At 48.9% G+C, this 16,060-nt stretch overlaps 1 protein-coding gene across 1 annotated transcript; it reads right to left on the minus strand.

The window, feature by feature from the left end:
• Positions 1-348: 348 nt before the first annotated feature.
• On the minus strand, positions 349-15,770 carry TGFB3 (transforming growth factor beta 3). The gene is made up of 7 exons (XM_030949534.1): positions 15,136-15,770; positions 9,601-9,764; positions 8,189-8,318; positions 6,586-6,693; positions 5,626-5,797; positions 4,981-5,134; positions 349-2,638 (listed from the first exon to the last, which is right to left on the minus strand). Exons 1-7 carry the CDS (start codon positions 15,617-15,619, stop codon positions 2,480-2,482), a joined length of 1,371 nt encoding a protein of 456 aa, XP_030805394.1. The 5' UTR covers positions 15,620-15,770; the 3' UTR covers positions 349-2,479.
• Positions 15,771-16,060: the final 290 nt, after the last annotated feature.

Here is a 16,060-nt window from a genome sequence, read left to right on the forward strand (position 1 = left end):
ACAAGGGCTAGTAAGACAGTCCCATCTCAAGGGGCTGCCAGGGTTAATCCTGGGTGGTTCTGATGTGCTCCAAGTGCCACACAGAACTTTGAGTGTGCAAGTGTTCTAGCTCAACCCTTTGCAGCTCCCCCTCCTTGCTTCCCTGTTTACTAGCAAGGAAGTCAGCCCAGGGCTCAGGAGGAACAATGACCAAAGAACAGCCTGCAGCTTGTAAACCAAAACCTCCCTTGAGGCTGCTACTAAAAGGAGATCAGAGAGAATTCCTATGCCAATAGGCATCTGGATTTCTCACACACACACACACAGAGTCTTGTACCTAGTAAATTTCTGGCCTGTCTGTCAGCACGGTGGTGTAGTCATAATGCATTTATTTGCTCCCTCCCTGGGCAGGTGGCAGGCAGGGAAGCCTGGGCATGCAGAGGTGCACAGGGCACAGCAATACTGTCGTGCTGCAGGACTGATCAGAGCTTTCATCATCACAGCAATCACATGTGGCAGGGAGCCCCAGAGATGAAAAGGATAAAGCACTGGGAGTGCCTCTCGCAGGCCATGTGTGCCCTGGCCAAAATGGCACACAGGTTGACAGGCTGCCTCCACTGACCCACCCTTGCTAACCTCTACCAGCTGGTGATGGTTCAGGAAGGGCTGTTTATGGTTTATTAAGACATTTGAGTTTACACAGTTTAGCAGCCCCACATGAGCTATATGGAAGCAGCTACTGTTGTGAAGGGCTTGATGGACGAGCTGGATTCTGAGCTGGCTGTGGAGAGCCCTGGCCACAAGTGATTAACCAGCTAGGTGTCATTTTACACTCAGTTGCTGGGGGCCAGGAAATGGGAGGAGACAGGGAGGAACCTCTGTTGTCTCTAGAATAGAACTTCTGAGTAGCTGTGTTTTGGCAAGTCAGAGACAGCCTCTGAGTCTCATGTGGCATTCAGCACCAGAGATTTTTACCTCTCGGACTATCTATGGCTGCAAAAGCCCATTTAAAGGACTACACTGATTTCTTGCCTGGGCAGCATCTGTAAACTTTTTTTATGAGCATGAAATCAGTACATGAGAGGAAGGGTGTGTTATTTACATGGATGTACAGGTCTGTACTGGCAGACCATATATGTCTTCAAATGGACATACAACATTTGTCAGCTGTGGCAACTGCATTGCCTTGGATATTTAAACAGTATTGTTGAAAGTGTTTTATGTTTGAGGGGAGCTTTATATGAATCTGTCAAAAGCAGATGCTAGCAGTGATGTACATGTCTGAAGGACTAGGTTTGAACAGGGCACATTTACACCAGGTATAGTTTGAGGGTAATAAGGAAGTTTCCATTTTGGAATTTTCTTGCTGACTTAAATTCTATCTGTTCTTTTGAAGAAACATTTTGGAAAGGGTAAAAATTTTAGACTGAGTATGCCACAGCAGTAGCAGTTTAAAACCAGCAAATCATCTAACCCTCCAACAAAAAACTTGCTTGTGAAAAAGTTAGCATCTCCCCCCACCCCCCAAATATTTATTTTGTACAAAGTTTTTGAGATTACTAATTTTTAAGTCTTGGCAGGTGAGACCAAGTTCAGGTGATCATGCAGAACAGGTGCAGGACACCCCAAAGCACCTCACAAACCACAATAGACAAGAGGTCCTCGGGGTTTGTCAGATCACAAATGAATAGGCCCAGTATTCAGGTACCCACAGATGCTCCTGCTCTGACCCAGAAATCATCTCTTAGAAACTCCAGGAAGCTAAAAGAGCTGAATGGAGACTTCAGTCCCTCTGAAAATGGACTCAGCCCCCTCTTTCCTTGTATTTGCCCACCCTTGGTAGGCTGACTGGGAGCCTGGTAGTTCGCATTTGGAACCCAATAGCCAGGATCTGTCAACTGAACTTAAGAGGTTTTTGCAGACACAGTTTCAGTTGCAGGACTCCTGAAGCAAAGCTCTGAGGAACAAAAGTCTTAAGTGTATCTCTGAGCACTTCTCTTAGCAGCTTCCCTGCTTGGTGCATTTTCCTTCTCTAAGGAAACCTTCAAAAATTCCTCCTACAGGGAGAACCTTTAATACTTCAGGCTAATGGGGAGGGCTGAGGTCTTAAGATAGCTAAAGCAAGAATAGAAAACATCTCCCCTTTTCCATTCTCCCTTTCACCTGCTTTCTCATTCTCTTGCTTTCCCATCTCAACCACCCAGCATTCAAATACACTGCCGTTCTTCCACATTATCCTTTTCTTCCACACCAACTGTCCAGCCATTTTGGAGAGTGGCGTTTGTGTCATCAAAGTACTTCCTAGAAGGAACATTACACTGCCAAGACGACCAAGGAGTGTTCCAGAAGAAATCCCCAAGGGCTGCCAGACTCTCAAGGTTTGGCACTTGGCCCTCAGCATGCGTAGTCTCTGACCCCCAGTTCTCTTTGTGTTAGCCTGGGAGCAGGAGAGTGGGTGCTGACAGTTTTTTCCTTGGCTTTGGGTGGGCCAGGGGGCCTTTCAGCTGCACTTGCAGGATTTCACCACCATGTTGGAGAGCTGCTCCACTTTGGGGGTCCTCCCAACATAGTACAAGATAGTGAGTGGCTCCAGGTCCTGGGGAACACAGCAGGGCGAAGCAGATGCCTCAGGGTTCAGCGTGTTATATAAACCCAGCACCTGCAGGAACAAAGGAAATGTTGTGACAAGGTCAGGAATACGTTTAAGTTGGTTGAGGACAGGAAGGGGCTGCCAAGTCAACAAGTCTCGAGATGTTTGCACTAGACTCATCAGAGGGTATTTCCCTGAGATGAGTAATACTCCCCTGTCACTTCCTGATCATGGCCTGCTTCTAAATGGTCTCACCTGCCCTGGCCTGACTCTTAAAGAGTTTTTTTGTTTTGTTTTTCTTTTTCTAATTGTAATACCCTTGCTCTCTGTGACTGATGCCTAAGGGTTGAAGGAGTGCAAGTAGTTGTCTCCTTTCATCTCTAATTTGGTACAGCAGTGTGTCACAATTTTTGCTCTTAACAAGCTTGGGTGTAACTAGCCTGGGGCCATGCTGTATTGGATTCTATTAAAGCAACCAGAAGAAAGAAGATCAGTGCTGCTTATTTCAACCAACATCTCCAGATAGCACTGGATGGATGCCAGTCCTCTCAAGTATCCACAATTCCCTCCCAGCTTTGAACTGTCTGATGCTTTGTCCCTCCACTCCATCCTCCAAGTCATTACACTGTAATACTGGAGCCAGGACAGTCCTGTGGGACCCCACTGGATTCCTCCTCCCAGCTGGCCCCAGCCCACAGATGACTCTACACTACAGCCATGTAACCACTACAGAACAGTTGCCACATTTCTTGCCAGAGGTAACCACTTCTCATCAGTGAGCATGATCTCACCTGCACTAGTGTGGTCTCTTCAGTGCTTATCGGGTATAAACCTCAGCGTCTGGCACATTGTATTTTAACTACTTTACAGTCTTTGGGGATGAGAGGTGCTAAGGATACATCCTGTTCTATCATCTAGACCCATGGAATCACTATTGTTGTGGTAGAAACTCTCTGGGATCCTAAGCAAAGAACCCCTAGCTGTACCACAGGGTATCAAGCCACTACTCAACAGCAAGTTAAACAGACTGATGAGAAGTTTTCTTTTCATCATGTCTTTCCTAAGTGGTGCTGGCAAGCTGTCAGCAGCTATATTGTTCTAAAGTTTTCTTTGATCATTTCACTGACCTTAACGCTTGCTCATTTCCTTTCTTGTTTAAGATCATTAGGAGTCATTCTGAAGTCTCCTTTCTCTCACACTGATTCAGCCCAGTTACCTTCTGGAGAGCTTCTCAGGACAACCAGATGGTAAAGCTACATGCCCATTACACTTTCAAAGCTGTTAATTCCCTTGCTTTGTCTTGTGGTTACTGCCCAGCATCTGTTCACTTCTTCATTCCCACAGATCAGCTGTTCCCACTGATATTAGTCCTTGAGCTTCAGTGAACCTTACTGCTATGCACACTGTCAAAAAAATGTTAGCATCTTCTCTGAAATATCATCCTTACCCTAGTTATTTGTTCTTCGGCTGAATCTGTTTTTTCCAGTAACTTTTTTAGTGAAATCTGAAGTTAATTTGCTAGTGAGCTGTTGCAGTATCTGGATTACTGCCTTTTGACTTTTGTGGGCAGAAGCACACAGGATTTTCCTCTGACTTTTCCTGCTTCAGCAGTGGACTGTCTTGATCCTTAATCTGTCTCTTTCTCTCAATACTTCTCCCATGCCTTTGTTATTCTATTACTTTTATTTTTTTTCTGCTCTAGCCAGGCTCAGACTGCATTCTTCCCAAAGGCTGACCAGAGGTTGTGCTTAAGTTACCTAAAGACATTTTCTTTCTGCCAAGTTTTCACTCAAAAATCTCACTGCCTAGTAGCCTTCTGCCTGCTGTAGGTCAGGTAGGATTTATGCAGCTGGAAAGGATACCTGTGAAAAAGGAGATCTTACTGAGTGGCTGTGTTCACTTCTGGAAATGGACGTGGATTTCCCTACACTTTTGAGCTATAGCTGCCCCTTTAAGAGCAGATGGCAGGCACATGCCATTGCACAACAGTTTTTCATGACAACCTGGCACAGAGTGTAGAAAAATCCTCTGTCCGGTGCAAACTGCAGGAGAAATTTAGGAAGAAGGTAATTACCAGAACTGATGTTTGATGTGAACAATTCAGTTAATACTATGGCCACTAAGTAAGTACCCTAAAACCATCAGTTCTGCTCTTTCATATCTTATCTAAGAGATAACAGCATCTTCCTCACCAAGATTTGCCTGAAAGCAGACTCAGTACTGACTCCAAAGCAAGCACATTTTCCCTGCTGAACCACCTAGGCTTTTTTCTGCAGTTTCCTTGGAATGTTTTTCACAAATATTCATCTGAACTGCTTATGATTCTTTGAAAAGACTGGTTATTGATCAGACTCGGGGAGGAAGGAGCAATCATAGCCACAAGCCCTGGCAGGATAATCTAGTGGATGTACCGTGCTGTGAGTGGTGTCTGCGCTGCGGAGGTACGGACAAGGGCCTGAACAAAAGTTAGCAAAGTAGCCCTTGGGCTCGTGGACCCATTTCCAGCCGAGGTCCTGTCGGAAGTCAATGTACAGAGGACGCACGCAGCAGTTCTCCTCCAGGTTCCTGAAACACAGTAGTGAAGCACAGTCAATCTAAAGGGGGGCCTTACATGCAGTTGTGAGCTGCAGCTTCCTGAGCAGAAGGACTCGTACCAACAGTGCTGGTGGCACGGTGCTGGCTGCATGCACTGAGCGCCAGGAGCAGCACAGCCAGGCAGCAGTGGCAGCTCAGGGGCACTGCTCACTGCTCATGCTGCTGGCAGGCAGCTTCCCCACCGCCCCTGCCCTGCCGGGCAGCACCCAGCTGCTCCAGCAACTGGCACGGCCTGCTGCGGGCCCCGCCCAGCCTGTGCTCCTGGAAGGTGCTTGCAGGTCTCTTTGAACCAGTGGCTCTGCCAGAAGCACAGAACAACTCTGCTGAACTGGCCGGTGGCCCTTGTGACACCACAGTGACACACAACCCCCTGGAGGGCTCTGCCTTTTCTGGTGGCACGGAGTCTCACCAGGTCTGCCCACCTCAGGTGTGGGGTCCCAGCAGGATCCCTTCTCACTTACCGGAAACAGTAGTTGGTATCCAGGGCCCGTTTCTTTCTTTGGCTTCCCAACACGGGGCTCTCCAGTCGATGTGGGGGTAACATCATCAAGATGAGGTGGGGATTATGCAAGTCTTTCTGCTTCTTCAGGCGCCCCAGGTCCCCACGGCCATAGTCATCCTCACTGTCAATGCCTTCAGAAAAAGAGGATCCACAAAGAAGAAATCAGCATGGAAGTGGAGAATGCAACAAGACCTTTCAATTTAACGCTCTCATGCTTGCTCTTGAACCAGGTTCAGGCACCATGTCTACTTCTTCCCTCACAGAGACCCCTTTATTTCTGGTGAATTTGACTGCTGCAGGCCTGAAAATAGAGGCTTATGGGCCACCTGTTTTACCATTTGCAAACTGCTGGTGGGGCCATTAATCCATCCACTCACTCCTGGCTTGAGTCCCAGGATAGGCAGGAAGATGAATGGTTTAAAGAAGATGTCAGATAATTGGCACTCTGCAGAACAGCCTCAGAAATGGAGCCTGTGGGGGCCAATGGCTGCTGCCCAGGGCTGCAGGCCAGGAGGTTCCTAGTTCTTAGGCCAGCCAAGCCACTGACTCTCTGAGCCACCTCACACAGGATGCCTAACTTCCTTGTGTTTCAGTCACTCTAACTGCAAAGTAGAGCCTTTGTGGAAATCTGAGAAGGCATCATGTTCAACTTCCCAGAGAGACAATGAAATATAAAATTATACTCCTTTCTGCAGACACTCATGCAAACCCACCCAGCCTGCCCCTACTTCTTTTTGTAACCTATGTATATAGTGGATATACCCATACAATGAACACACAAACCCAGATGTGTATGTTTTAAGACAAATGTTACACAATGTGAAGTGCTTGAATACACAAAACAAGACCTCATTTTTTTCTTTATATGCTTGAGGCTTTCCCTTCCCCAACAACCTCCCCTAACGCAGCTCTTTATCACCTTTGAACTTGATCTCCAGGACTTCATGTAAATTCTCCAAGATGTCCCCGTTGGACTGAAAAGTATGGCAAGGACAGTGTATGCTAATTTCCAGGCCAAGGTTGGACTCTGCAAAGAAGATGACTCTGTGAGAAACAGTCTTTCTCAGCTGGGACAGCTCCTGGCATAAAGAAGTTTTAAGGAAGTTTTACACAGCTGTGCTAACCCCATGACAATGAGTTGGTCTCAAAGTCAGGAGTGTTATCAGAGTTGAGGAACAGATGCTGCCTTGGGAAGAATAGGAAGAAAAATCCACTAGCTTCACCTTTGCCAAAAGCCTTGTTCTTGCTAAAGGGAACTTTCTGGAGAGGTAAGAAGGGTGCTTCTTGTTACTTTTTTTAGGCTATTCAGCATCCAAAAACATTTGTGAGCTTCAAGGAGCTTCCCTGGGAAAACAAGTATTTTGAAGAGCTGGCTTTTGGTATCTTAAATCAGTTTCACAATCCTCAGTACCTATTATCTGTCTTCTGCTTAGTGTCTGAAGGAGAAATCAGAGAATAAGCAAGTTGGATATGGACAAGTAATTTTACTGGAAGCATTCTTCTCAGCAGCTGCAACCTCCTGTTTTATTGAACTGCTAGCAGTCTAAGTCACACAGACTTTCCAGAGGCAAATCTACTTTCATAATAACTTCCTGGACCAGTCATGCTGTGTGGGCCTGACTACAGGAACATAAGACTCTTATGAAAGCTCCTTTTTTATGTTGTGCCATGAATTAAAACATCTGGCTTCCTGGGGCATTGACAAGGTGCCTAACACCATATATACTCTGTGATGTCTTGTCAGCTAGTGTGCCTGCCCAGAGCTTGCTGCAGTTCCAGCTCTGAGCTTCAGCCATCAGGGCACAACTTAGATTGCTTGAAATAGGAGGAGCCTGCAAGCTCACAGCTTACCCTTCCAGGGAGCAGCTGCTTGCCAGTACCTGCATTCCAGTCTTCAGTGGCACCTAGCTTCTGTCTGTGTAGGCCAGTCCAGCTGTGAGTGACGATGCCTTGTGTTCCAGCTGTGAATGGGGTCAGTGGTTTTGCTGGGAACTGTCCCATAACTATCTGTTGGGCTGTCCAGCACTGGCAGAGGTATGTTCTCTGCAGTGTTAAAGCCTCCAGCTGTCTAGGTGTATCAGCCTCTGGTATTTCCTCACCTTTATACCTGACAAGCTGTACACAGCTAAATAAACCAGGATCCTCCCTGCTTTTTCCTATACTACATATGCTCTAATTCACCTGAAAATGTAAGCATAGCATTTGTCATTTTCTATGATCATTTAGACAAGCAGAGGGGTCCCCTCTGGGCTTAGTTGTAAAGAATTTCCTCCAAGGAATAAATCCTTGTTCTGACTCAGCCCACAGAGCTACATGGTGGGGCCTCCAGGAAAAGAGGCAGAAGTGTAGCAAATGTCAGACATTGAGGAAGCTCTCTGGAGGAAAGCTTGTTCTCAGACTGAAAGAACCTGTCCTCTCTGTGAACCAAGCTCCTGCAACAAGGGGAGAAGAAAGATACTTCTGTGAGCATTGATCCCCATTTCGGTGGATGCCTTGACACACAGTGCAGCTAAGACCCCTACCTCTGTGCAGGAGCCACTCACGCACGGTCTCGGTGACATCGAAGGACAGCCACTCAGGGGAGCCCCGTGTCTGCACATTCCTGCCACTGAGGTACCGCTGCTTCGCTATGTGCTCATCTGGCCGAAGGATCTGTGTCAGAAGGAGTGGTGGAAAAAATCAGCCAGTGCCATGCAGAAGGAAGGGATAGCCTTTAGGTTTTTTTTCTCCCACAGCTTGCTAAAAACTAATTTAGAAAGTTGGTCTTGGCAAGTGAGACACCAGGAATACCCTGGGTCAGGTGAGAAGGACATGCTTCACAACCAAGTTAAACTCTATAGATCTACACAGTGCTTATTTCTGTGTCCTAAGCAGCCCACCTCTCTCAGTTGAGAATTGTTTAGGGACATATATAGAGGCAGAAGCACATGGCAATTCATTTAATGCATGGGTTTGTTTTTGTATACAGCTGTGGAATATGGGTCTGGATTTCAGAGCAGAACCACCAGTGGTAAATGCAGCATCTGGCCACAAGTCACCTGCCCAGGAAGCCAATTTATTGAGTTCTCCCTGTGGCATTTTCAGATGTCCTACACTCTTCAACTTTTGTCAAAACACAAAAGGGCTGTTCAGGTTTGGAGACCTCTGCCTCTGCTCTGACATCTCTTTCCACTTCCAGACAAACAACCACAGTACATTCAAGGTGCTCCTTCCTGCAGACCCACAGACCACTGAACCTATGGAGAAGCTCTGAGAACACCTCCTTGTCAGTTGTGTCATCTGGTAGAGAATTGCTCTGACCTTTGATGCTGGATTCCAGGAAGTCCTCAAGAAGTGCTGCCCAAACACAATTTTAGCTGCACTCTTATGGAAAACTGGACAGACATGAGCCTGTGGGAATGTGCTGTCTGGATGCTAAGCTGTATCATTAGGTGGCTCAGTTCAGCCTGCTACCACTTCCAAGCCTGAACCATACCTTATTCTGTCAGTCCCTAGGTTCAAAAAAAAAAACTCCAGATAAGTACAGGTGGCCTTAATTGTCCTTCTGGGGAGCTATTGCTGAAGGGAACATTGAAAGCAAGCACTGTTTTTCTAGTAAATCAGTGACAAGACACAGAGCTCCATCCATTGAATTAGCACCAACTGTCTGCAACAGTCAAAGGATTAAGACTGTCAAGGGTCCTACACATGATGTGACAGAAGGGTCAGAGCTGCTCCACTGATGAGGGGCTCCCTTTCCAAGTGGGAAAAGGGCAGCACCACATTGTAAAAGGAAAGGAAGATGACTGTATCACTGCATATGGTGGAATAGGCCTGGGTTACAGCATGCACTTTCTTCTCTCTTCTATGGGCTTCCACATATCAGCTGAGACAACCATTAAGGAGCCAAGCTATTCTGGGCTCAGACACTGGGGGAGGTGGTAAGAGTACTCACCTGGAAGAGCTCAATGCGCTGCTCACTGCGTTTGGAGCTTGGGTTGAGCACGCGCAGCACCCGAAACTCAGCCCGGAATAGGTTGGTGCTGTTCTTCTCTGCTGACGACACATTAAAGCGGAACACATTGGAGGTGACACCTTTTGGACAAATGCCCAACTCATCTAGGAGAAAAAAAATAGAAAAACACTGAGAATCACATCTCTGAGGGGCAGGATCTCAAATAAGTATTGTTTGAGAGAGCTTTCCAGTAGAGACTTGTCATTCAAAAGTCTTGCCACCTGTGAAGCACGGCTACCTAGCTCAAGATAACACAGGATGAATTCACTCAAATTTAGTCTACATTGCAACATTTTGCAAACATTCCCACTACTGCCATCATTATTCCAATGCCACAAGAGGAAGAATCAGTAGAGATCAACCACAGTATGTTTATTATTATGTCTTCTAACTCTGCTCATCAAATGTTGCTAATACTCATGAGTTGGCTGCATCCAAAATGACAACCCCGGTCCAGACAATAGGACAATCTCACTTGCAGTTAGTGGGGCCTATTCCCAACAGCTAGGATGCTGTTACTCTGCTCATGATGGAGACATGAAGCTACATACAAAGTGATCCCATTGCTGCTGAATCTTATTTTTACAAATCTTGACATTGCCTCCTAGAATGGAAACCACCCAGTGTCAAAAAACACAAAGCATAAGGTGTCAAAGACTCTTTAGGGCAGTGATTATCCAATGTGTACTGAAAGAACTGGGGTTTAAAATTGGTTCTCACTCATGAACTGGAGAAAGAATTCATTAATAGTACTGGGCCTGTGGAGATCACACACATGTGCAGGAAATAATACAGCAATTTTCTGCTTCCATGTGTGCCTGCTGTACAGAAAAACCTATTTCACAGATGCCTCAAAAGAGAAGAGGTAAAACCTTTAATGTCCAAAACAGAGTCCTCAATAGCAAGTAACACTCTCTTCAAAGGGACCATTTTGGTCTCATGGAAATCTTTGTTGTTGCTGTCACTTCTGTCCTATTGACCTTGTTAGCCTTCAAGGCTCTAGCATTGTTGAAAGCTTCCTGCAAACAAGACATAGCAGCTCCTGCTCTATGTCCACATGCAGGTTTGTTTGCAGCCCTGCAGAGCCTCTCAGATGACCTCTGACTGTTGTCCAATGCAGCAGGAGGCTCTTATATCTGCTGATATTTAAGTTGCTTCTGAACAAATGAACAGAAACAAAAACTATCACCTGTTCCCAGGCATGGTTCCAGTCTTTGACAAATAGGCTAGAAGCCCTAGCTGGAACAACCTTCAAGTTACATTCCTGAAGTCCTTCAGATCCTTTTTTTGATTTCACCATAACTATCTCCCCTGAGAAACAGCTTCTGAAAATGGGATAGTGTGAAACAGCACCTGAGTGCAGAGGTTCACCTCCCATACCAAATTCTGATTTCAGCAGCACTGATATCAATGGAGATTAAGGTCTTCTTCTTGTGCTACACATGAATTCAGCAAGCAGGACCCTGTTTTCAAGGATGTGTTTTTAGGGTGCTGAAATTTTACTCAATAAGTTAACGACCAGATGCTGACATTGGGCTTTGATTGGAGGAGGTTTTGTCATTAGTACTACTGAACAGAACAGCATTCCCACACAAGGAAGTCTCTAGCTGTTATTGAAGAGGTGGCTGTTCACACATCCCAGGAGACCAGATCCCACTGCAGGCACGAGCTGGCCTGCCCAGCCCAGTGCAAAAACCCTGAAACACAAGGAATACCCCCAGCCACACACAGACTTCTACTGTGGGGACTCCACCCCCGTGACCAATTCAAAGTTGGATGCTACAGAAAAGCCCAGCAAAAACCCAAGTTCTAATTAAGTGCCCAAAGACATCTAGCTGAAGTCTAACACTGATTACTGTTCTGTGTCCTAGACCTTGGCAGATACTGTGTTTCAATAGCCCCTGAAGCTGCTTTGCACATTTAGCCCTATTAATAGTGCTGTTAACAGCCTGCCCTTTCATTTCAGACCTGACTGCCTGGCCGTAAGGGGTGTCCCAATTATCATTAGAAATGCCTTTTTGCATCAGACCACTGGTCAGTCCAGCTCAGTATGTTTCCAACAGCAGTGCTTTATCTGACAGTCTCTTCAGAGGCTGCAAATATGGTCCTACAGCACAGAGCTGAAGAAAGACACCTAATGTGTTATCATCTCCTTAATGTTTTTGGCTAAATTAGACAGCCATAAGACATTTATCTATGGTAAGATCGTGATAAGATATTACATCTATTGTAATTCACCTGCTGTGCAAGAAAGAGCCACATGGCTTTCTATCTACTTCACCATCAAGGTGCTGCTCTTGGGAGACCTTCCCAATGAAAACAGTAATAGCCCTTTTCCATTCCCTAAAAGTGTCATGTTCCCTTTGTACCTTGGGAACAAGCCCTCTGTGATGCAGAAATGGAGCTGTGTTCTGTGTTTCACTCCAGGCCCGGGGAGGCTAGAAGCTGTTTCTCTTAGCACAGGGCTCAGGATAGAGGTCTCACTCCCAGGAAATCTGACAGCTTTGGGGCAAAGTACTTTTTTGCACGAGGTCACAGGCAAAGGGAGCAAGGGGATTTTTCAGGGAATTTGATCCAGACCCAGCTGAGGTGTGTTAATCACACTGGAATCCAGACCTGTTCACCACCAGCACAGAACAAAGCCTGAAGGCAATATTCCTGCAAGCTCTCCCAGTCCACAGCTCTCAGTGGCAGTAACCAAGCCTGGAGACCAGGACCCTGTGACACCCTGTGCACCCATGCCAGGCTATGTCTGGTGTGACACAGCCTCACAACTGGACTCAGCTATTACTGTGGAGTCACGCCCAGAGCTGTTCACGGCACCAGTGATGAGACCTACAGCCTCTTTGTGTGGATAATGTGATACAGAGAGCAGGTTCTTTTGGGAGCTTCCACCTTCCTACCACTGCTCTGAGGTGCAGGCTCATCATACACTGCTGGATCCAGCAGAAACAGCTGTTGTTTCTGGCAAGCCCCAGGAAGGCTGATGGCTGTGCAGTTCAAGTTTGATGAGAAGGAAGGGTAGGCTGGCTGTGAGCAGGTATTGCCTCACGCTGTATTATACCTCTGAATCACCAAGGTGTTTCATGCCAAAGCTGCATAACTTTAGAGAAAAAAGTTGATCCATCTGCAACTCTGCAGGTGGCAGGTTTGGAGGGAATAGATGCTTGGCCCTACTGACCCGTGACTTTAATTGCCTTGTCTCTCAAGCTGCCTTGGAAAATGGCATCTGTTTTTCCCTCAGGAAGGTAAGCAAAAAGCTATTTGCAGGACTGTTGCAGATGCTTCCCAAGCTTGAACACAACCAAGTCAGATCTGATGACGTGAGTTTTATGAGATCCCTGAGTGAATGGCTGGTCAAAAGTAAGTTATTCTCTGAAAGAAAATCCCTTTAAATTCAGGCAGTGTACCTGAGGCACAGGGGAAAAGACCATTCTATGAGTCACCAAGCAGCTCAGAGAAGGGATGGAGAACTTGGCTCACTCATCTGCTATTTTTGCTCCTCAGCTCTCCTCACTTTTGGGCTTTGCATCTTTGAAAAGGCTGAGTTCTCTGAGCCAATATGACAGTTGACTAATAGTCTGGAGCTAGAACAGTTTGTGTGAGTGTGCACACATTTCAGACTTGTCTGTATCATCACTGCAGTTCCTTCAATGGAGTAGTCCTCCCCTTCCCCCTCCCCCTGCCCCCCCAGGAGACTGGCTTTGGCTCAGAGCATGCTCTTAGATCACCACCTGGCACAGTGACAGAGTCATGGGAAAGTTGAACACCAGCCACTTCTGAAGATGTGGGGCCAAATTCAGCCATGGTGTAAGCAACGAAACTCCCCAGGTTTCAAAAAGAGTGTGTCTCTTGCCCCCACAATCTGTCTGGAGCTAGTCTCCCCCAGTGGGACCAAATTACAAAGTTCCCTCTTTCTCTGGGTGGTAGCATCTACACTGCCCACTCCCAGAAATTTAATCTCAGCACTACTTGGTCTTTTGAACCTAGTGTCCTATGGGCACATGGGACAGGATCATTCATTTCCACAGGAATTTTCCCAAAGCCACAATCCCTACTCATCGCTCCTTTTCATGCACTGTTTCTTCATTCCACTTTCCCCTCAATTTTAGCCAAATCCACACCCCTAACTTCATTTGCCACTGTTGTGCTTTGCGTTTTCCTCACCTCCTTCCTCCCAAAAATGCCAGTGCATAGTGTGGCTGTACTATTTTGCAGACACTTGGTTTTCCCATAATATATGTTTCTAGTTGACACTTCAGTAGATCAAAACTGCTGAAATACAGGTAACCTTTGCCCTTTCTGTTCCCTGAATCGTGGTGTCTCCTGAGCTAAGAGCTAATCATATAACCATATGGAATGCAGTCTGCTAGAGATTAAGTAAAATTTGTTGCATTACCACATTGTAGCTTATTCCAGCTCATCATATGTCAAGATTAACATATGCAGAGTAACTGCATTCTGTGACTGCCTCCACCAAGTCACAGCTCCTCCTCCCCAAAACTGCTGGTGTTCAAATCTTGTCCCCAGGATGGCACAACATCACAGGAGAACACTCTGGATAGTGGTATGACTGCATCTTCCAATTCCAAGGAATCCCAAACAAACCAAAATGACTGCTTGTGCCTACATGTGCTCAGCATCTGCAATCTGCTTTGAGTTCATGTCTGCTCAGTCTCTGTCTTTGTATCTGCTCAGCTTCTGCACCTGCATCTGTTTAGTGTCCACATCTGGGCCTGCTCATCATCTGCTCCACACCTGCTCAACATCTGTCATGTTTCCTCAAGGCCTGTGTTCCCTTGGGGGTCCCTTTGGCATCACTGTCTGCTTTACACCTGCTCAGCATCCCTGCTGTCTTCTGCTCCCTCTCTGAATGCTCACACCATCTGAGGAACACCTTCATCAGTGTCCTCCAAGCAGCAGTGTCTCCAGCAAGTACCTCTCCACCTTCTTACTGCCGGCGCGGGTGCTGCACGGACCGGACAGTTGCCTGTATCTCTGCGGCAGGCGCTGGAGCTTCAGCAAGAAGGAGGCCGAATACCTGCTCTCACCCAAACAGCGCAAACCTGCGCTGTCTCCCAGCCCGGTGCGCAGCAATCACCCCGCCACCCTTGCCCTCGCCGCCTTGTCCTGATGTCAAGACTCTAGGCACGGGCTTCTAGGCACGGCTCGGCTCGCCGCTGCCACCGAGGCCTGGGCCGATGCCGCTCGGGGACCCCGCCACCCACCGTCCCCACTGCCGGCCAAGCCCCGCGCCGTGCCGAGCGCCCCCCGCCCCGCGGCTCCCGCTCACCTCCGTACCGAGCGCGGCCGGGCGGAGACGCGCCCTCCGCCCCGCCGGGGAAGCCGCCCCTTCGGCGGGGGCCCGGCGCCCCTCGGCCCCGGCTGGCCGCCCCTCCCCCGCGCCCGGGATCCCGGGCACTCTGCCCCGCGGGCGCGGCACTCCGGCCGGCACGGGGGGAGCCCCGCACTTACTGTGTTCGGGGAGGCCCTGGATCATGTCAAATTTATGAATCTCTTTGGCATAGTATTCGGACTCGGTGTTGTCCTGAGAGCAGCTCTCTTCCTTCTCCTCCTCCATCTCCTCCAGCAGCTCCCGAGTGCTGTTATAGAGGGCCAGGATCTGGTAGGGCACATGGGCCGGCCCCACGGTCTCCGGCGGGCTGGTGAGCCGCAGCTTGCTCAGGATCTGCCCTCGGATGGCCTCTACCCTCTTCTTCTTGATGTGGTCCAGGTCCAAGGTGGTGCAGGACGACAGCGAGAGGCTCACGGTAGCGAAGCTCAGCAGGGAGAGCAGCACCAGAGCCCTTTGCACGTACATCTTCATGTGTGAGGAGGCGGCGGCGGGGGCCTCCGGGAGAGACCCCCGAGCGGCGGCGAGAGGACGCGGGGGACCGGGCGGTGTGCTGGCGGCAGCCTCCCCAGAACCCGCAGGCTGAGGCTTGGCGAGGAGGTGCATGAACTCACTGCGCCGTGCGCGACTCAGGACTTCCAGGAAGAGCTGGCAGCGCTCCGCAAGGAGAAGCGGCAGGCGCCGTGCCTCGCCGCGCCGCGCTCCTTCCCCATGCGCCGCCCCGCGCCCCGCGGAGCAGGGGGCGCCCCGCCGCGCCGCGCCGCCGCACGTGTCAGCGGCCCGCGCCGCCCCCGCCACCGCGGGGGAGCGCCACGCCCGCCCCTCTCGCTGCACCATTCATGCCCTCGCCGGGCCCCGCGCCCTACATCGCCCGGTGCCCGGCCCTCGGCGCCCGGGAGCGTGGCACCGCCGCGCTTCTAGCCCAGCCGGGAGCGCAGCGGCCGGGCCGTCCGCCGCGCCCGTGGGTTCCGCTGACCGCCGTGCCCTGGTCCGTACACCGACACCGCTCCACACCGGCCCGCCCGCGCACACTGCCGCCCCCCGGCC

Source organism: Camarhynchus parvulus, chromosome 5 (genome assembly GCF_901933205.1).
Source record: "Camarhynchus parvulus chromosome 5, STF_HiC, whole genome shotgun sequence".
NCBI classification, from domain to species: Eukaryota; Metazoa; Chordata; class Aves; order Passeriformes; family Thraupidae; genus Camarhynchus; species Camarhynchus parvulus.